Below are 22,542 nucleotides of genomic sequence, written 5' to 3'. Positions count from 1 at the left end.
AAAGAGCATGATGTGAACACTGAACACATACAGCAACAGAAAAGCCCAGAATCCCCTGTGCCAAACCGTCCCTCCACCCGGCTTCTCTGAGAGCTGACCAAGTGCACAGTCCAAGAAGTTCCTCTTGCTGAAGGTGGGAGTTTTCTCCCTTTCTACCAAAGGCATCTTCTGTGAGAAGCACACCTCAGCCACAGAGCCTTCCAAGCTCATTCAACTGTAGACCTGAAAACCTAGGACCAGAATGACCTTAAGTCCCCAGACACAGCCATGTAGGGCTAAACAGCTTTATTGTGCAGTAATTTGCCACTTTCTATACAGAAACAGTCCAGAGCTGTGGCTTAGTGGACCGAGAGCCTTTGCTGGTGTTCTGACCCCATCCCCAGAGCTCACTCAGGCCCCACCCTCACTAGCTGTGAATGGACAGGAAGGAATCAACAGTCCCCTTTCCAGATCTCTTTCCCTCCCAGGATGGAAGACTCAATTCGAGTCCTACTGTGGTCAGAGCTGCCCAAAGGTGTTCCACAATGCAAGGCTGTTGCTTGGGGAAACTGTTTCTTCCTTTTAGCAAGATGAGACCAGAAAACAAACAAACAAAACTGGCAAAGAATCACAGAGAAGTTGCCGTCTTGACTTTGCCTCGGCTTCACTTTACAAAGGCGCTTAATTTCACAAGAGAAACACACAGCCTGAGTTGGGAGAAGAAGGGAAAGGCAAATATCTCCAGTGCCTGACGAATATTCACAAAGTATTGCAGGTTCAAGTGGGGAATCATCCGCAGGGAGCGAATGAATGATAGGTACAAATCCAGCCAACTTCTGGCCACTCTAACCCCAAATGAGACTTCCGTCTCCAGCAAACACACCCAAAGTGAGGCAGGATGAAACAGGTCTTCCCCTCGCATCAAGCCCAGATGGAGCGGGGGGCCTCAAGGGAAGAACAAGCCGTGCTTTCTGAGAACACTGCCGTGCTCCCCATGACATTAGTGCCAAGCCAGGAATGCCAGCACCACAAAAGGAAAAGATGATGCACCCAAAGTGATTGGTTGGGAAACTGATCTCAGGAGAAAAGCTCACTGTCACCCAGTCAACCACAATGGCCCATGGTGGCAACTTGTGTCTAATTTGCATAAGAACATGATTAAGGATGGCACCTCCCATCCAGTGAAATGCTAACATCAGTTGAAGCTCGCAGGCGTTCATCACAGTCACTGGTTATGAATGACTTGCCAGATGTTCTAGGCTGGCTTCAGCACGATGGTCGGCACTGGAGCCTGTAGGGGTGAATGGTATATGAACAAGGAGCTGGGGGACAGTCCTCAACCTCTGTCCATCTCCCTGCAAGGCCAGCGGCCCCGGGCAAGCATCCCAACACGCTCCATCTCCCAGCTACCCGTATGCTTCTCAGGCTTCGGCAGATGAGGAGGCATGACCTTCTGGACTTTTACCATCCAATGCAACTTTTCTTTTTATGTGAAATCCACATAACATGAAAACTAACTTTTTTTTTTTTTTTTTTTTGGCCACATCCTGTGGCATGCAGCATCTTAGATCCCCGACCAAGGACTGAACCCGTGCCCCCTTGCGGTGAGAGTGCTGAGTCCTAAACACTGGACCTCCAGGGAATTCCGAAAACTAATGTTTTTGAAGTGATTTCAATAGCATTTAGTGCACTGAAAAGTTGTGCAGCCAGCATCTCTATCAAGTTCCTAAACAGTCTCATCACCCCAAAAGGAAACCCCATGCCCATTAAGTTGACATCCCCTATTCCAACACAACCTTTAAAGGAAGATCTTCTCTAATTACAAAAAAGTATCTCCCCACACTCCTGCCCTGACCTCAGTTTCTAGCCACAAAAAAAATGTGGCGTCTTCTGGCAGGGATTGAGGTTTTATTCATCTCTGTATCCCAGGGCCTAGCACAGTGAGTGACATGTGGCCCCCCAGTTGAAGTTATGGGATCAAAATGGTAGAGATAGGGCGCTTAGCGCACTTAAGGCGTCAGGGATGCATATTTCAGCTCATCTGTTTTGAGGTTAGCCCTGAAGCTGCACCTCACCCTAGACTCCATGTGAAGTTCACCCAAGGCCTAAGCTGGCTGGGAAGCCAATGAGAGCCAGGAGGAGAGAATCCTCCTTCCTTTATGGAGTCCAGACCCCAAGGGCATCCCAAATGGCATGTCCACAGATGAGCTCCATGACACCGTTCCCTCTCCCCTTGGAAACCCAGCCATGGGTGGTCCATGGGATGCTGTGACGTGATAATATCACATCAGGAAACAGCAAGCATTTTTCAGGGATGGGCATTTGATTGTGGCATATTTTCCCCTAAGAATTCCGTCTGGCTCCCATAACAGCAGCAGCGCTGCTCCAGGAATGGGGGCTTTGCCCTCATTCCCCACCAGCGAGGCTGCTTTGGCTCTTTCAGAGCAGATGTCCTTTTCTCTTTTGCCTCCAGCTGTGGGTTTCCACCAAATGAGTCACTTCAAGGACTTTAAGTCACTTGAGGCTTTAAGCACCCCCTCTGCCCGACTGCCCCACACTGTGCCTCTGAGGAGGGTCCGGGACTTGCACTGACCCTTTGGGATGGGGTCTGGTCTGGATACCGCACTGGTCCTGGCACCAGCCTCCACCAGAGGCGATAGCTTTGGGGAGAAGGACTGGAGGGGATGAATACACAAAAATGCCCAAAGCCTAGATGCTGAGGTCTGGAGTCTCCCTGGTGCCACGAGGGGCAGTACCACACTTAAACATAGAAGGATTGCATTTTCAAGCCCATAGGAAAAAATGTGCTGGGTGAAAGCAGAAAAAGCAGCACAAAGAGTCTGTAGGTGATTCCCAGCCCTGGGCTGTACCTGTTTCTGGTTAAGTGATTCTATTTTAGAAGCTCGATTTCCATCTACCCTCTGGGTCTAGCAACAGAGTCTAAGGTAACCTCCTATGTGTGTCAGAGAGTCTTCCTCTGTTTGGATAATAGTCACTCTCGTCTTTGCTGTCACAGGGTGACTGAGTCTCTCTTTCCCAAGTCGATGGGAGGGAGGATGGGTGGATGGGCCCCGAGAACAGTGGGTACACTGAGAGTCCGAGCAGCCTGCAACGTCAACCGTGTCAGCCAGATGGAGAGCAGCTGGAGCGGGTGGGGAGGGCCAGCCCTGAGCAAACAGCAAAGAAGGCCAAGTGTGGACCCGACAGTCACCAATTCCCACTGCATCCCAGGAACCAGCAAATCTGTATTTCAGGTACATGTTCTGTGGAACCTAGATGTGGAATTCTGGGAGAAACACATTTAAGCAATTATAAATAATTGTAATATTATATATCTATAAAACAGGATGATTCGGAATAAGCCTAGCTTGTTCTAGAACGCTCCAAGAGCGAGACAGAGTCGGCAGCATTTCCTAAACCTACTATCCCTTCACTTTCCTTCCCCTTCAAAACAGGATCCCTTCACCCTCACTCTGGGATGTAGAACTTGTTCCAGCCGGGTGAAGAAGTAGGTTCATACCAGCTCATGAGAGGCAACTGTTACATATTCAGGAATTTTGAGAGCTGGTCAACAGTTGATAGGTTGGAATCAGCCATGGTGGGAGTTTTTGCAGCCCAGGAATAGGCAAACTCTCTGATCAAGGCTTTACTTCCCCCCTACCAGCCACCCCCCGTGGAGCTGCTTTAGCAGCAAAACAGTGGTCTTAGCCCAATTTACGGAGTCTCCTGGACTTGGAGGGGGCGTCAGGGAGTCTGAGGATTCCCCATGTCTTGTCCTCCTCCGTGGAATCCTTGGACTGGCTCCCCTTTGTGGGGCCTTTTGAGGCCTCAGCAGTTTCCCTTCTGCACAGACTGGAAGGGAGGAGGTGCGTTCCACTCCACCCCTCCCAGTGGGAACACCTTGACCCAGACCCCCAGTCTCAGCCCTAATGGGAGGAAACCCACCCCACACTGTTTATGACATGTTCTCAGACAGTGACTTAATTATGAAAAGAAAAATGATATCCCTGGAGCCTGGCCAAATGGAGAACCAGAAACCTGCATCCAGCCTAGAGATTCAGGTTCTGCTTGCCAGCCCCTCAGAGCCTTGGGGGCAACACACGTTGACTCAAACAAATGAGAAAAACATTGAAAACCCAAGAGACTGTGGAAAGTGAAGGCAGTGAGATTTGATGCCTACCCAGTCACCTGGTGGGCTGCGTCAGTCAAGTGCCGTTTGAAGAGAACCCAGAATGCTGGTACAGGTTCACAGAAAATTGGGCTGCCCAGGAAGTTGGGGCAGAGGTGAGGGAATGACCACACCTACCTGTCTGATGCAGGTGGAGGAGAGCCGTTCTCTTCTTTGAAACCTGGGGGAACGCAAGCCTCATGGAATGTAATCATATGTGTGAAAAATGGTGAGGTGTGATTCTCACATCTACTGAAACCTCATGGAAGTCTTTTGAGAACATATGGCTAAGATTGTATTTTATTTGCTTCCCAGGGAAAATAAGATGCAATGTACTTCATTGGATAAAGACCATTCAAAAATATATCAAGCTTCCTTTTTTTTTTCAATTGAAGTATAGTTGATTTACAATGTTGTGTTAGTTTTTGGTATACAGCAAAGTGATTCAGTTATATATATATATATATTCTTTTTCATATTCTTTTCCATTATGGTTTATTACAGGATATTGAATATAGTTCCCTGTGCTATACAGTTGATCCTTGTTGTTTATCTATTTTAAATACAGTGGTGTGTATCTGTTAATCCCAAACTCCTAATTTATCCCCCCACTTCCCCTTTGACAACCATAAATTTGTTTTCCATGTCTGGGAGTCTGTTTCTGTTTTGTAAATAAATTCATTTGTGTCATATTTTAGATTCCATATATAAATAATGTCATGTGATATTTGTCTTTCTCTGGTTCACTAAGTATGGTAATCTCTAGGTCCATCTATGTTGCTGCAACTGGCATTATTTCATTCTTTTCAAGCTTCCTTTTAAAAGGAATTTCTTATTTCATCCTGAAAAAAAACAATTGTAGATGGGAAATCTTTTTCAGGATGAAAGCTGATGGGGTAAGTTGTCTACCAGCAAAAAGGCACCTTTTCTGGAAAAAAAGGCACCGAGAGGTGGGGAAGTAAGGTCAGTGGCCCAAGATAAGGGACCAAGTGGCTGTCTGGGGACTTGAGTCTCCAGACCCCAAATCCAGTGCATTTGCCCTCCGCAAAGCCCTGGCGGAGGATATACCCATTCCTGCGTGCTCAGGCAATGATGGCATGGAACAGGCTTCTCTTCAAAAGACTCTCAAATGCCAACAGCAGATTTTGCCAGAACAACACAGATTTAATGAAGTGCAAAATGTAGGCCTTCTGCATTCCAACCGGAATTTCACCAGGAATTTAAGCCACATCTCCAGTAAAAGCAATGCAGTTTCATTGATGCAGGAATTAGTGTAATCATTGAAATACATTCGGAGGATACAAGCTTTCATAAGAAAAGAGGCCGTCGGCTTTAATCTGCTCGAAATGCTATCGCTTAAACTTTAAGTGCAAAGTTAAACGACAGGATGCCTAGAGATCGTGCAGGTGAAGTTGAGGGGGGAAATGATGCAGGGAAATAACTGTTTTCTTGTAAAATTAAACATACCTTGTTAGAGCAGAGAAAATACCCTGAATCCTGCTCTCCATCCCCCACCCCCAATTTTTTTGCTGGTAGCAGGTGGAGTCTCCCAACAGGTGTTTCATGGTGGGGACCAGTTATCCTGAGCCCTCAATTACCTGGTCACTGCTCAGAGTGAACTGCCAGGACCCTTCTCCTGAAACCCAATTATTGTCGCTCCCAGGAAAGGGGCAGCAGAGGAAACAAAATTCAGTTTTCCACTTGCTAGAATTCTTAACAGCAAGGGGTCTGTGGGAAGCAGTGAGCTGAAACAATTGTCCAAAATTGGAACTCTGACTAACGTGAGGGCTGAAGTCCTTCCTCCACTGTGAAAACCCGCGATGTGGTGGGGCCTGACTAGGCTCTGCCAGTCCTGCCCCAGAAAATTGACAGAAACGTTATGCCCATCAGTCAGGGAGGGATTGGATATTCTGAAACAGCTTCCCCTGTCCTCACCCTAGAGCTTACCAAACCCTTCATAGAAAATTGGGCACCTCCCAGTTCTAGAATCTTCGGGAGGTCGTCTTGGGGCTCAGCTCTACTGCAGAGCTAAGAAACTACTTTCTCACCTCTCCTGGCCCCTCCTTGTCCCTCCTCAAGGCTGGAAAGTCAGATCCATTCTGTTGGCTCTCCAGGGTGGAGGACCGCAGTCCAGGGACAGGAAGAAGAAAGGACTGGAACGGCTGTCCCCGTTCTGAGCTGGACACAGCTTGTCATCCTTCCTGTGTCAGGCACGGTGGCTTCAGCAGACAGGAAGGGGTGGTCCTCTCTCTGCGGGCGATGCTTGAATTCCACCCCTTCCCATCCCCGGGATAACTTATTCACTCCCATGCCAGTGCTTTCGTCCAGAATTCCCCATTGCTCCGTTTCCACCAGCTCCCCCCTCCCCTCGTTTGAAAATCCAGGTCTCATGCTTATTATTCCCGGCCACCCTGCCCCCTCCCTCCACCTACAGACAAAATGTCTCCTGCCTCTTCAGCCCATCATCACCCTCTTCCCCTGCAGCCTGACTTGCATTCTGACCGGTCTATTCAGAGTCGCCAGTGGTCTCCTGGCTGCCAAACCCAATGACCTGTCCTCTGCTAAATATGGGGCCTTGGCTTCCCTGACCCGGACCCTCCCCTCAGCAGAGCCTTCTCCCCTCTGCTAACTCCCTCTCTCACTCCCTCCTCAGACCACTCTCTGTCGATACCCCCTGGGTACCTGTGGTCTCGATTCTTTGGTGGTCCCTCTATGCTCTCATGTTCTGGGACAGCTCGCCCATCGCCCTCAACACCACTGGGCTGGTGCGTTGCGCATCTCTGTGCTGTTTGATTAATGGAAAGAGCCCTAGACGCGCAGCCAGCACCCTGGACCAAACACAGTTCTAGCCGTGTAACCTCGGGCGAAGACTTCAGCCTTGCTTGAATCAGTGATTCAAGTCTGCCACACCGATTCCTGAAAGATGAGAATGCGCTGAAACAGCAGGTGGAGCCACAGAGCTCAACACTGACCCATAGGAGGGATTCGATAAATATTCACCCCACCTTCCAACGACCAGTCCCCCTTCCAATTTAAAATTTTATAAAAGACACCTGAATTTTCCCACTTACCACACTGGTTTTGGGCACACGAAGTCCTAGAAGGTCTTTTTTTTTTTTTGCAACCCTTTCCCTTCTCCTCCACCTTCCCCACTCTAGAGTGACCCTTACCCCAGACACAACCCCACAAATCCATCACTCTTTTATTTCCATCTCTTCCACTCTACGGGGTAATTCACTCGAAGGGCACCCAAGTGAGGCAAGATCCTTCTCTCACTGCCGCACTTTCCCTTGCGTTGCTCACACGCACATGCACGTACGCACACACATCCTCACATCTCGCCACAGGAGCCGAAGGGAAAGAATATGAGTTTCAGGATCAGGCCAACCTGACGGAGAATCCTATTCCGGCCCCATTTTAGATGCATAAGCTTCAGCAGGTCACTCAACCCGACAGATCTTCATTGCCTCCCCTGCAAGGTGGGCCAACATTTCCTGGTGGCTATGGTGCCCCACCCAGTACGTGGCACGTAGTATATGCTCATTAAAGGTTGGCTTTCATTTCCCACCTCCTTCAAGATGCCTTTGCTAATCAGCCCAGCCACGGCCTACCCCTGTCTCTGACATGCTGGAAAATTCTTAGTCTCTCATCCACCGTGTAGAGCGTAACTCACATTGATATGGGACAGTGTGCGCGTCTCACATCACCAAGCAGGTTCTTCGCTTCCAGATGGGTCTACCCATCTGTGTCTTGGATTGCATCTGAATTTCTCACAGTTTCCAAGACAGTGTTGAGCTTATAAAAATTGTGATTAATATAGCTACAAGTTGGGTATCTTCTTCAACCCAGACACTACCGTAACTTGTAACCATTTGTTCAATGTCTGCTACGGACCAGGTGATTTACTTCTTTTTCACAGTAACCCAGCAAAGTAGGTCTTATGATTCTCATTTTATAACTGAGGAAACAGACACTCAGAGACTGAAGTGCCCTGAGCAAATGCACATGGATTGGAGGTGGGAAAGCAGTGTCCCAGACAGGCCTGCCTGCTGCCAAAGCCCAGTGCCTTGTCCCAGGCCACACAGCCCAACACAATTATGTCATTTCATTCTCCCATCAACCCAGCAAGGCCATTTTACAAATAAAGAACCTGTAGCTTGAAGTCCCCCAGCTGGTGAGCAGCCCAACAGGGATGCCTCAGGTCTGGCTGAGGCTAAGGCACGCCCTGGGCTCATCAGGAGAGAAACAGTAGAGGAATTCTCACTCCAGAAGGGAACCTCCAAGTCCAAGGTCCCTGAAGAAGGGGAAAACCTGAAGCAGCCCCGTCTTCAGAGAACAGGGAAGGTGGGAAAACTTAGACTGGAATCCATGGACTCAGAGCTCACTCTGGCTCTGCCTCCTTGCAAGTCAGTTGGCTTCCTGGGGCCTCACTTTCTTCCTGTGTGATGAAAAGAGAATGAAATTTTGCCATTTGCAGCAACACGGATGGACTTGGGGAGCATTATATTAAGTGAAATAAGTCAGAAAGAGAATGACAAATGCTGTATGGTATCACTTGTATGTGGAATCTAAAAAATACAACAAACTAGTGAATATAACAGAAAAGAAGCAGACTCACAGACATAGAGAACGACAATTGCTGTATGGTATCACTTATATGTGGAATCTAAAAAATACAACAAACTAGTGAATATAACAGAAAAGAAGCAGACTCACAGACATAGAGAACAAGCCAGTGGTTACCAGTGGGGAGAGGAAAGGCGGGGAGGGGCAACATAGGGGTGGAGGATTAACAGGTATGAACTATTAGGTATAAGTTACAAGGATATATTGTACAACACAACGAATACAGCCAATATTTTATAATAACTGGAATATAACCTTTAAAAAATGTGAATCATTATATGCACATCTGTGACTTATAGAATATTATATATCAACTATACTTCAATAAAAAAATTTAAATTTAAATTTAAAAGGGAGGAGGACAAAATAAATGATGCCCACAGTTCCAGAAGTGCTAGCTAGGCACGCAAAGCACTGACTGGATCTCAGTCATCTTGCTCCCCTCCTCTGGACACCCTTGTGCAGTGCACAACCTACACACCTGTATGCAGTGGTCCTGAGAGGTTCTTACTGGTTCTCACTATCCAAGGTTCAGATTCTTGAAATCCAATGAGAAGAGAAATCATGGTATTGAATGTTGGTCTCCTCTGATCTGTCCAAAGTGACCTGTCATTTCCCTCCTTTGAGCACTGAACTTGCACATTGTACAAAGTCATATCCACGTGCACAGCAGCCAGGGTTAGTCCTCTGACCTGGCAGTGGGTACTAGACATTCTAAATTTAGGTTCATGTTGTGGAGCCCCCAAGCTAAGATTTTTAATAGGAACATTTGCCCTTTAGTTTCTGTCACATATTCCCAGTGGAACATAGTAGCCGTTCTGCCACACACACACACCTATGACTTTAAACTTTCCAGTCTGTCAGATTATTATAATGGTCTCCCATAGTTACAACAGCTCAAGGTACAGGACAAATAAAAGAGACTTCACCTCCCTACGACACATCAGACGTCAGTGGCAGGCATCACCACCAGCCCCCAAGGAAGGAGACTCTTCACATAAGGACTTATGCAAAACGACAAGCATTAGGACAAGGGGCCAAAGGCAAACTATTTTTTTTTTTTTTTTTTTTTTTTTTTTTTTTTAAACATCTTTATTGGGGTATAATTGCTTTACAATGGTGTGTTAGTTTCTGCTTTATAACAAAGTGAATCAGTTATACATATACATATGTTCCCATATGTCTTCCCTCTTGCGTCTCCTTTCCTCCCACTCTCCCCATCCCACCCTTCCAGGCTGTTCCAAAGCACCGAGCTAATATCCCTGTGCCTTGCGGCTGCTTCCCCCCAGCTATCTACCTTACTACGTTTGTTAGTGTGTATATGTCCATGACTCTCTCTCGCCCTGTCAAAACTCACCCTTCCCCCTCCCCATATCCTTAAGTCCGTTCTCCAGTAGGTCTGCGTCTTTATTCCTATCTTACCTAGGGGTAAGGCAAACTATTGACTTTGAGCTTTAAGCACCACTTGTAACTACGGCTCTGAATTTTCTCTCAAATGTGTTCCAGTCGTCAGTGGGAGCCTCAATGGAAAAATGCAGGCATGAATATAACAGGAAAACCCCACCCTGTCCTCTGTCTGGAGCATCATCACCTGTAATTCATTACTGCTGTTTGTAAACTTTTTCCTGAAGTAAGACAAGAAAGCATCTTAGAAGCTAATCTTCCCCTCTCGTTTAGAAAATAGATATGCTTTTCTTTTTGTTAACACAATTTACTATTTTATTGTGGTAAAATGCATATAACATAGAATTTACCATTCCAACCATTCTGTAGAATCTACAGTTCTGTGGCATTAAGTACGTTCATATGGTTGCGCAACCAACACCATCATCCATCTACAGAGCTCATGGTCTTCCCAAACTGAAACTCCATACCTATTAAACCCTAACTCCCCATTCCCTCCTCCCCCAGCCTCTGGTAACCGCCATTCTAATTTCTGTCTCTAAGGATTTGACTACTCAAGGGACCTCATATAAGTGAAATCATACAGTATTTGTCCTTTTGTGCCTTTATTTCACTTCGCATAATGTCCTCAGGGTTCATCCATGTTGTAGTCTTTTTAAGGCTGAATAATGTTTCATTGTATGTATAGACCACATTTTGCTTATCTATTCATCTGTTGATGGACACTTAGATGTCTTCCACCTTTTGGCTATTGTGACTAATGCTGCTGTGAACAGGAGTGTACAGGTATCTGTTTACATGTGCTTTTCTTGACCAGTAAGGATGGGGACACCTTTGGCTGATCTGTGATTATGCAGAGTTCAGTTATTTGCATTGTGAGATGCAGATTCAATTCAATGAGTCTGCTGAAGTACAGATTTCTTGCAATTCACACTGGAAAATGAGCCCATCTGAAGCTCCTCCATGACACAGAGCCTGAGACAGATGTCACCAATATTCCCTTCCCATCTTTCTCCTTTCCTCCTCATACCACACTTAACCTCTCAGGAGGAAGCTTCATCCCTTTTTCTGTACGCGCCCATCCCCCCACCCTTGCTCTTGACAGCACTATGTGTTGACTTCCATTCCACCAGACCCCTCACTCCCACACTCCCCCCTTCCTTGTTGGGTCAGTCTCTCCGCTTCAGCTTCTTCTCAGGATGCAAATGTGCTAAAAACTCCCCGGGTTCAAAGTCACCAACTGTATTAGTTTCCTTGGCTGTCACAACAAGTTGCCACAAAGTGGGGGGCTTAAAACAACAGAAGTGTGTCCTCTCACAGTTCTGGAGGTCAGAGTTGGAAATTAAGGCGTCAGCAGGACCATTCTCCCTCCAAAAGCTCTAGGGAAGAATCCTGCCTTGCCTCTCAGCTTCCAGGGGTTCCAGGTGTTCACTGGCTTGTGACCACATCACTCTACTCCCTGCCTTTGCCATCACATGGCCTTCTCTGTGTCTCTGTCTGTCCTTTTCTGTGTCATATGAAGATGTTTTAACTGGATTTGGGGCACACCCTACTCCAGTATGATCTCATCTTGATCCTTATCTTAATTACATCTGCAAAGACTCTACTGCCAAATAAGGTCACATTCTGAGGTTCCGGTGGACATGAATTTGGGGGGTGGGACAAGGTTCAACACACTACACTAGTAAATCCCAGTTGCCAAGCCCAGTGGACATGGCTCAGTAGCTGTATGCAGAATTTGTTTTGTTTATTTAGAACAGAAATAGCTTTATATTTCCTACTGATTTTTTAGATGATAGAACTATTAACGGAAAGTTTAAACATAAAAAAATTGAAAGAAAGCAAAAACACCAACAAACTTACAGCTCAGAGATTGATCTCAATTATCATTTTGGAGGACATTCTTCTACACACACTCACTAATGCAAAAAGGCAATATATGCAAAGTAAACTATATGTTTTATTCTGTTTTTTCACTTAACGCTATGGCATGGACAACCTGCCAGGTTGATAAACACATACTCATTCATTCAATAAATAGGTGCTGGGGCTTGCTATGTGTCAGGCACTTTTTCCAGAGCCTGAGATCCATCAGTAGATAAAACACACAGAGATGTCTGCCCAGGAACTTCCTTTCTGACAGTGGCAACAGACAAGTAAGAAATTAACACAATAAATAAATTTTTCATGCTGGAAGGTGAAAGTGCTACAGAAAAAGTAAACAGTAGCATAAGGAAGAGAGATGTGAGGACCTGAAGGAAGTGATTGAGATTTTTAAGAGGAGGTAAATGTCCTCATTAAGAAGGTGATTTTTACACAAAGAGTTGAAGACCCCAAAACATTGGGAAATCATATTTAATAACTGCACAGTATTCCATTGATTAGAGCTGCAACAATATGTTTAACTAGTGCTCTGTGGATAGACATTTAAGTTGTTTCTAATTTTTAACTATTATAAATGAGGCTGCAATATCCCCTGCCTACAATAGATAAATGTTTGTAAAATTATTTTCTTAGGATAAATGTCTAGACCCAGAATTGCTAATACGAGGCATCTAATCATTTCTAAATTGTGAGACCTACTGTCACTCTCTCCTCCAGGAAGACTTTGCCAGTTTACACATCTGATAATACATGCAAGTTCACAATTCCACTGCCCCCCAACACATACACTCCACATACTGTATTTATGGTTTATTTTTAATGTTACTAACTTTAGAGTAAAAAAATGTTATTATATTTGCACTGCTTTTACTTTGCCATGGTTGAGCATATGCTTTTCAGCTCCGAGTATTTCTTCTTATAAACTCCATATTCATTTCCTTTCATCAGTTTTTTCTACGGGGGTATTTATTGCTTTTGTAAATCAGAAATATATATGTGATGTGTGAAAATATTTTTTGTGGTTTGTCTTCTTGCTTTTTTTTTTACAAACATTTATAATTTTTATATTGACAAAAATACCAGCATTCCAAGATAGTTTCTGGATTCCTCTTATTAGAAAGGCTTTCTCAACTCAGAGAACTATAAAAACACTCAAATCTTCTACTCCTTCTGTAGTTTTTATTTTTTTGCACTTAGATCTTTGATCCACTTGGAATTTATTCTGATGTAAGGAAGAGGGAAGGGATGCATCATTTTTCTTCCAGTTGTCCCTACAGCGTGTGCCAAATGCCCCCTTTGCCCCCCTAAGACTCCAGTTCCACCTGCCACCTGGCTACCGGCCTGCCCTCCCTCTTCTCCTCACATCTCTCATTCCTTCCTCAGCACCCACTCTGGGTTCTCTACTTCTGGCTTCATATTGTAATTGTCTTCCAGAATCCTGTCTTCTATATCCTCTACTTACTCCACAGCCTCCAGAAGAAATTTCACCCATGCCCATAGTTACACTTCCACGCACATGTGCTAACAACCTCCAAATCTAGAGCTTGGTCCAGGTCATTGATAAGCTTCAGCCCATAGGAGAGAGCAGACACTTGAAACTAAACCTGCCCAAACCACATCATCCTCTGCCTTCTGGTCTCAACCATCCTGCCATCCCCCATTCTCCTGTCCACTCCCCTCCACAGTCTCTAATCTCCAAATTATTTTAGTTTTGCTTCTTATTCAGCCCCCAATCCATTGTCCCCTCTTCACCCTCATGGCTGCTCCCTTAATCCAGCAGCTAGCCATTTCTTCTTACCAGCATGCCTCTAACCCAGATGTCAGCAAATGACAGCCCAGGGAGTCAGATCAAGGCTGCAGCCTCCTTCTGTGCTGCCCATGAGCTAAGAATAATTTTATATTTTTGAAGCATTGTAAAAAGTCTTTCAAAAAACAAAAGAGTATGCAACAGAAACACGTGTTGCTTGCAAAGTCTAAACTGTTTACTATCGGCCCTTTGCAGAAAAAGTTTGCAGAACCTTGCCTCTAATCTACACTCCACTGGGGGCCTCCAGTGGTCTCAGACCTGCAGGCATTCTGTATACGCCCACCACTCCTCTGCCCACAAGCACCCCATGGGCGTTACTTATGATTTTCTTAGAGTCATGTGAAACAAATCTCTCAGTTTCTAAGTTACCAGATATATGGGACAGAACACCTTCAGATCAAGTACTTGATAATTATTTAGCTTCTACGTGCTAAATTCCATCGATCACATGCCAGGAGAGTCTCAAGGTTTTGTTAGAAAATACCTTTTTTTCTTTATGATGGTAAAAGGAATATAAAGTTATTCTGGAAAATTTGGAAAAATCAGAATGTTTAAGAGGAAAATTAAAAGCACCCATAGCCCCCCTCTCAGAAGTTCCCTATTAACATGTGTGCATTTCCTTCCAGTCTTTGATTTTTCCTGTGCGTTTGAGATCCATCCCGCTTTTCCATTGGGTTTTTCCCCCACGATACTAAAAATTCTTGAAGTGCTCTTCGGACATTTTCTTAGACACCGTAAGTTTCCCCCATAGAATTCGTATACAATTCTCAGTGTAGAATTTCCCATCAGGAGAGCATCTATTCACGGCAGCCTTCTCTCCACAAGCGGTGCCCCCCAAATTCGAGGTGCTTCCAGTAATTCTGGGATCAGGTTCTTTCCAGTTTGTAACTCAGTCACATGTTATTTCTTTGAGGTTAAAGTTCAACACCAGGCTATTTTGCACCTTACCTAGTTTTATGTAAATTGGTCATCTTTCTAATAGAAAGAAAAAGAACATGGGGGTGGAGGGGGGCGGGAGAGCGGCTTTTTCACACAGAGTCACATTTACTCTAAACCAAAATAACTCAGGTTAAGTAAATCATCAAGATCCTTGGCGCCGTTCCTCCCGTCCTTTTGCACGCTGTACAGCACTTCACAGTTGGCAGAGAGTTCCTCTACATTATCTCTGGTCAAGCCACGTGCACGATGCCGAAGGACCAGGGTGGCGGGTCTCACCAGGACTCTGATGCGCATGCGCATGGCTGGGGGCCCAGGGCAAGGTCCTGAAAGGCGGTGGGAGTCGAGAGGGGGTGGGGTGGGAAGTTGTTTGTGTCCTGGGCTGTGCAGGAACGCAGGTAGGTTTGTCTGCTTTCCCAACCGCAGCTGCAGCTCCCCACGCTGAGCAGCTCAAATGCTCTTGCAAATGCAATTCACAACACCCGGTCAAATTCACACCTGAGATTCCAAGAAAGAAAGAAACGTCAAGAGCTAGAGAATCAACATTCCCTTCTGTATTTCCCCGCCCCTCCCCCCCTGCCCCCCCCCCCCCCCCCCGCATGCGCATTTGCATTCCTGCCCGGGTGCTGAAGCACACTCACAGCTCAGACCTGGAATGGCCCTCTCCCCAGTCCAGGGCTGCCTGACACTGCTCTGGGAAAGGCCTGGAGGCTGTGCTGCCTTCTTCTGCCCACTCCACACCCCACCTCTTCTCCTCGCTGTCCTCACCTCTTCTGCCCCTTGAGACTCCTACTTCAGTCTCCTCTACTCTCACATTTCATTGGCTTTTTTGGTTTCTCAACTCTGCCTGTTCCCCACCAGCCACTGTCAAGTGGGAGGCCCAGCTTACCTCCCCATCTTCCCTTGGATGCATCTCACGTGCACCCACTGCCTCACCTGCAGTGGTGCCTCTGAGGCTGTTACCAAGTCCAAGCTCATACTGCTTGCCGCAAGACAGGCCGATAAATCAAGAGCTGAGCTGTTGGGGCAAGGAATAACGACTTTATTCAGAAAGCCAGCAGACTGAGAAGATGGCGGACTACTGTCCCAAAGAACAATCCTACCCAAGTTAGAATTCAGGCTTCTTTTGTACTAAAAAGGGAGGGGGTGTAGTTGGTTGTTGCAGACTCCTTGGTGTCAGAATCCTTTGTTATTGCAGCTATTCAGGTAGGTCCAGTCATGATGTTCCTATAAACCTCCAACAAGACAGTTATCCTCTGTTCTGCAACTTTTTATCTCATGAATGGAAGTGTTACACTTTTAAAGGTCAGAGCCTTGAGAATGGGCTATCCTGTATATTTCAGGCTATAGGCAACATTCTTAACTTGGAGCAAAAGCAAAGGAATACAAAGGTTAAAGTAAAAGAAACAGATCCCAGATAGAGTCATTGTTCTTCCCTACTCCAAAGCCACCTTTCCACCATACTCCCTGGCATGTTCAGCTTTCTTTGTTTGCTTCCATTTTTGTTTGTTTTTAAAAGGCACTTAAGTAGCATATGCAATGATATTTCCCTGACACAAAACACAGACATTCAATTAACCACATGCTAGTTCATTAGTGTCAGCTAAAAAAAAAGTATATGCACACCTAAGAGTTGAGAGTTATGTTTTATTCAGCAGATACCTTGAGGACTTCAAGCCTGGGAAGCAGCATCTCAAGTAACCCTCAGACAACTGCTCTGAGGAGGTGAGGGGGGAGCTAGGATATACAGGAGTTTTACAGCAAAGGGCGGGTAGTCGGAACAAAAGATTACTGTTAATAAAAGAAAATTAGGTATCTCAAATTAAGGAATTTAGTGCTTTTCTATGCATAGGAAAATGCAAGAGTCTAGGCTCACTGAAACCACTCTTTTGATATGAACCTCAGCTATCGGGGCCAATATCCTGTGCTTTCACACCCACTGTTTCCTCAAGGCTCACCATGGGGAGTGGCCACAGTCTCATGGCTGCTTGACGGCAGGTATTCTTTGTTTCCTCCCTGAGTTCCCTCAGGGCTCACCAGCTCACCCCTGGAGGGCTGCAATTGCAATTGCTGATGACTCTGACATCCTTTGTTTACTGATATGGCTGGCAATGTTTTATTTCTCAAAAGACAATGTTAGAAAACAAAATTCAACTGAGTACATTTGAAGAAAAAATTGGCTTTATTCAACAATTCATGAATCAGGCAGCATCCCTCCTAGCAAACAGACAGGAGGGGTCCTGTACAAAATGGATGGTTTTTAAAGGCCTAAAGGGGATGGGACAGGAAGTCATAAACAATTGAGGAGTATTTCAAGCAAGGTCACTTGCCTTGGGGGAAGGCAGGGGTCTGTGTGGTAGGCTACCTCATCTGTGGCCAGAAAATTCCAGACTGACTGGTAAAAGGTCACATCCCTGGGAGGGACTGAACCTGGATAGGTATTCAGTCCCCATTGACTGATGTAGAGCTTAGCACAAGTGACTCCATTTTTGGATCCCTGTTTCTTTTCAAAAACACCAAACCCAAACACCCCATCTTCACTCTCTTCCTCTCTCCCTGCTCTTTCCCACACCAGCCCCCTGAGAACTCTTCTGTCTGCTTATCCATGTCAATACTGCTGCCCATAAAATTAGACAGAAGGCTCAATTTGATAACAGACACAAAATACATAGCTGCTCAAACACAATTTTTTTTTCTTGTTTCTAGTTGGATGGCAGCTCTCTGCCACCAGCTGGGGACCCAGGCCCCTCCACCTCATGACTCCATCATCCCTCGTAGAAGGGGCAAGGGCATAGGAGGGGACACACCCACTATTTCAGGCCTTGGTCCAGAAGGGCACACCCACTCCTGATGATCCAGGATTCAGCACGTGGCCACTCCTCAATGCAAAGGAGGCCAGGAAACGTGGTCCAGTCCTGAGCTAGGAAAAGGGAAAAAATGGATTTGGAGGATCAACTGGCAGGCTCCCGAGACTGTCCAGAGCACTTATCTCTACTCCTCCATTAACCCTTCAGACAGGAAGGTTACAACTGAGCCAGAAAATGGAGAAAACAGCTTCACACTGGGGGCTGGGGTATGTGTAGGTTGCCACCATGAAATGTTAAAGCATGGAAAATGGCAGAAGACTGTTGGGAGTCAGCTATTCAGACAAACCCCCTTCTTCCACTTCCCACCCCGTGGAAACAAGAACCCAGGGTGACTCTGCACAGGCAGCGAGCTCCTCACCTGGGCCAGAGCCAGACCACACTGCAGCTCTGCAGACAAGGCCGCTCCACGCTGGCCGATCCTGAGCCAAAATCAGCCCACGTGAAGTCACAGTTAGAGATTCCCTCTCAGGCCGAACTTAGCAGCGAGAGCTCGGACATGCGGCCCCCTGGGCCACAAACATCCCACCTTGCCAGGGGTGCCTGCAGTGAGCCGGGACATTCTCCGTGACCTCCATCCAAATACCCCAACCCCCTCCATCCTGTCCCACTCTCAGCTGCTTCCTTCGACTCCTGTCCTGGTATCTGCTTTGAAACAAAAGCAAGGTTTTATTTACAAATGAAGAGTTACTGAGGGTAGTGATCTAAAGTCAATGCTATCGGACCAAACATCAAGCTTGCAGACCAAATGCTGCCTCTTCCTTGTGCTGAAGTCTAAAACCGGATCAATGGGATTGATAATTAAGGAAACTATCCAACCATGAGCAAGGTTAATCCATAAGTTAAGTTGGTACCACTCAAGTCCCATCCCCAGCTGTTTTCTTATTCAGATAAACGTTTTTTCTCAACGGACTGTGTTTCTCCCTTAACCAAAGGGAGAAAATGCACGGCAAAGTCAAATGACACAGAATAAAAGCCTGAGGGAAGAAACTGCTTATAAAACTTTCAGAAAGCTTTGAAATTATTGGCTAAACAAGTAATTTCATACAGTGGTTTATATGTATTTCACAGCAGCATCAGTTCCAAATGCCCCTTTGCACTCGGATTCTGGGAGAGTTTTCCTAATGCTTCGTCATCAAATGATTGTACCGATGCATTAATCATGAAGGCCATGAGGAATAAAATAACCGCAAGCCAAAACTGCAGATGTTAAATGTTGAGGCAGAAACCAAATGAAATGTGTAAACACATAGAAAGAGAGAGAACATTTCCCCCACACATTTTTTAACCTTGGCATTGCATCAACCATTAGGGTAAAATGCATGCATACTTACCAATAAAATCCAGAATTTTTTTTAAACTGAAATTTGACTGACACCTTAAAGAGTTCCCTCAAAATTCTTGCCCCTAAATATAAGGAGAGTGGCAAAGGAACAATTTATTACAAAAGAATGTTTATTACATGTCTGTTCCATGCAGGCACATATAATGCACATGTTAACTTTATAACAACCCTATGAATTGGCTATCATGATTACCATTTTGTAAATGTGAAAACTGAGGATCAATCAGTGAATTTTAATAGTCTATTGTTCTACTCAGGCTGCCATAACAGAATACTACAGACTGGGGGGCTTAAACAACAGCAATTTATTTTCTCACAGTTCTGGGGGCTGGAAGTTTAAGATCAAGGTGCCAGCAAGATTGGTTTCTGGTGACCTCGGTTGGTTTGGAAGACCTTTCTTCCTGGCTTACAGACAGCTGTATTCTCACTGTGTCCTCACGTGGCCTTTCCTCTGTGTGCACACCCCTGGTGTCTCATCCTCTTGAATTAGGGCTCCACCCTTCTGACCTCATTTCACCTTAATTATGTCCTCAAAGCCCCATCTCCAAATACAGTCACACTGGGGGTTAGGGCTTCAACATATTTGGGGGTGGAGTGGAGGTACAGTTTGGTCCATAACTGATAGCATGACCAGGAGCCCACAGTTGCTGAGTGGTAGACCAAATACTGTCTGAATCTAAACATTTCTTTATCCAGAGTGCACTGCCTCTCACATACCACAGCATCTCAGAGAGAATGTGGACACATCCCACTGTAAAAGCTGACTCTTAGAACTTGCTGGCAGGGAGACAATTTCACAGCAGTTAAGCTCTGTCCCTGTGAGAAGGGTGGTGAAGTCCTTACACAAACTAGATCACAGAGGCCAGGAGTCCAAGGCAACCCATTCAGATGGCACCCCCCAAAAAAGCCTTCATCTACACTGTTAATAGCTACACAAATGGTCAAATGATGGTTTCCTACCATATTCCATCCACAGTGGGATTTCCATGACCTCCAAAGAGCCAGCTTTTCATTCAGCTTTTCTTTTCTTTTTTCCAAACCACCAGCTAATGTCCTGGAGGGTGACTCCATGGACCAGGATGTTGAGAGCCCTGTGGCCATTCACCAGCCAAAGTTGCCTAAGCAGGCCAGGGACGACCTGCCAAGACACATCAGCCGAGACCGGACCAAAAGGAAAATCCAGAGGTACGTGCGGAAAGATGGAAAGTGCAACGTCCACCATGGCAACGTGAGGGAGACCTATCGCTACCTGACCGATATCTTCACCACCTTAGTAGACCTCAAGTGGAGATTCAACCTGTTGATTTTCGTCATGGTTTACACAGTGACGTGGCTCTTTTTTGGAATGATCTGGTGGCTAATTGCATACATCCGAGGAGACATGGACCACATAGAGGACCCTTCATGGACTCCTTGCGTCACCAACCTCAATGGGTTCGTCTCTGCTTTTTTATTCTCCATAGAGACAGAAACCACCATTGGTTATGGCTATCGGGTCATCACAGACAAGTGCCCAGAGGGAATTATTCTCCTCTTAATCCAATCTGTTTTGGGGTCTATTGTCAATGCATTCATGGTGGGATGCATGTTTGTAAAAATATCACAACCCAAGAAGAGGGCAGAGACCCTGGTTTTTTCCACCCATGCGGTGATCTCCATGAGGGATGGGAAACTGTGCTTGATGTTTCGCGTAGGGGATCTGAGGAATTCCCACATCGTGGAGGCTTCCATCAGAGCTAAGTTGATCAAATCCAAACAGACCTCAGAGGGGGAGTTCATCCCCTTGAACCAGACGGATATCAACGTAGGGTATTACACCGGCGATGACCGTCTCTTTCTGGTATCACCACTCATCATTAGCCACGAAATTAACCAACAGAGTCCTTTCTGGGAGATCTCCAAGGCCCAGCTGCCCAAAGAGGAACTGGAAATCGTGGTCATCCTAGAAGGCATGGTGGAAGCTACAGGTAAGGTGTGCTCCATCCAGGGGTATCTGTAGGATTGATGCTCATTTTAAACTGAACCTCACATTCTTATTTTTGACAAAATATGGAAAACTGAACCTCACTCACTTATTGACGCCACCTCTTTATTCATGAAGTAGTATGTGGCCTATAACCTTAAGTATGTCCACCACAAAGTCTAACAATTTAGCTTTTTAAAAGCTCTTGGGAAAATAAATTAATAAACAATTTTTTAAAATACCTCTTAATATATTTTAAATTTTCAAATATTTACTTAAATTAAAATTTGATCTCTCTCTAAAGCAATTTTTAGATGGTTTTAAAGCATTGTTTAAATTAAATACTTGAGGTTATTTATTGTCAAGCCAGGAGGAAGAAGTTAAGCCTTTCAAAGGAAGCCTGACAAATTGCTTTAATAAAAATACAATTTTGCCCCTTCTTTGGGAGCCATTTGCAAGACCCATAGCCTTGCTTTTTCTTTTATATCAAGTGAGCACTTGGTATCTTTTCTTTATACTCTACCTGCCAAATCCCCAGTAGATATAATAATGCAGACCCAGTAAATAACTCTAACAGGAAAGAAAAAATATTGATATCCACTCATCATAATCCTATTGACCCATCTGCTTTGAACAGCTAACTACTGGTGTATTTTAACAAAGATGATCTGTTCTAAAAATAGAGAAATGGTCTGTTTTTATTGAAGTCTTCACTCATATTTTCCATACGTGTTACACATCCCAGGAGCAAAGGAGGTTCTGCCTGTATTTATCTGTAACTTTCTATGAAATAGAGCCATAAACTCTGCCTTAAGCTAACAATAGTGCCTGTAGGAAAAGTATAAACTAGAACACTAATTCAAGCTTTGCTTTACTATTCTTCTGAGTCATTAGTCTTGGGATCCTCTTTAGTTATACAATCTGCCCTTCTGTGCTTTGAGGTCTTCAACTTGAGGCTCAAGGTAGGTTTACACAATCTGAAAATGCACGGCCACCAGCCAGACCCCAGACTCTTCATCCACCCTGACCTCAGTCATCCATCAAATGAAAGTCATTGCTCCCATGTCTCAGCCTCCCTGGACCCAACAGGCAAAGTCATTACCTCTAACAAATTTCTCTTATAGCGGTAAAAACTTTTGCAATAGTTTTTAAAAATGCAACAAATAATGAAAATGTGAGTAAAAGACTTTGCGTGAAGTGTGATCCTTTGCATAAGGCAAAAGGAACATCTAAAACAATCATTGTGAAATTATAAATAAGTGCTGCACATGTGCACTGGGCTATCTGTACCCTGAGCCTGACTTTGGGGTGCCCTCGTGAGCCAATAGTTGTGTGAGGGGAGGGAGGAGGAAGGAGGGGGGAGGAGGGCGGGGAGAAACCAACTCAATGAGAGAGCTCCGTCATTTTCCCACAGACCAGAAACTACTCCCACCTCGGCCAAGCACCTGGACTCTGGGTCCCCCTAGTGGTGGCCACTGAGATACAGTCTCTGGCAGCATAAACTGACCACTTATGATGCGCTTTTAATATTAGATTTCTCGCTATAAACTCTCCGGATAGGACAGA

The 22,542-nt window shown here is 45.4% G+C and overlaps 1 protein-coding gene across 1 annotated transcript in view; it reads left to right on the top strand.

Annotated features, from left to right (window-relative positions):
* The first annotated feature begins 20,067 nt into the window (after positions 1 to 20,067).
* Positions 20,068 to 22,542, top strand: part of KCNJ6 (potassium inwardly rectifying channel subfamily J member 6) — an 89,528-nt gene continuing 87,053 nt past the window's right edge. The window contains exon 1 of the mRNA XM_065876335.1: positions 20,068 to 20,980. Coding sequence (XP_065732407.1) covers positions 20,083 to 20,980 — 898 coding nt within the window. The 5' untranslated portion in view covers positions 20,068 to 20,082. The remainder of the gene's footprint in view (positions 20,981 to 22,542) is intronic.

This window comes from Phocoena phocoena, chromosome 4, assembly GCF_963924675.1.
Source record: "Phocoena phocoena chromosome 4, mPhoPho1.1, whole genome shotgun sequence".
NCBI lineage: Eukaryota > Metazoa > Chordata > Mammalia > Artiodactyla > Phocoenidae > Phocoena > Phocoena phocoena.
This window is presented reverse-complemented; position numbering and strand designations above follow the sequence as displayed.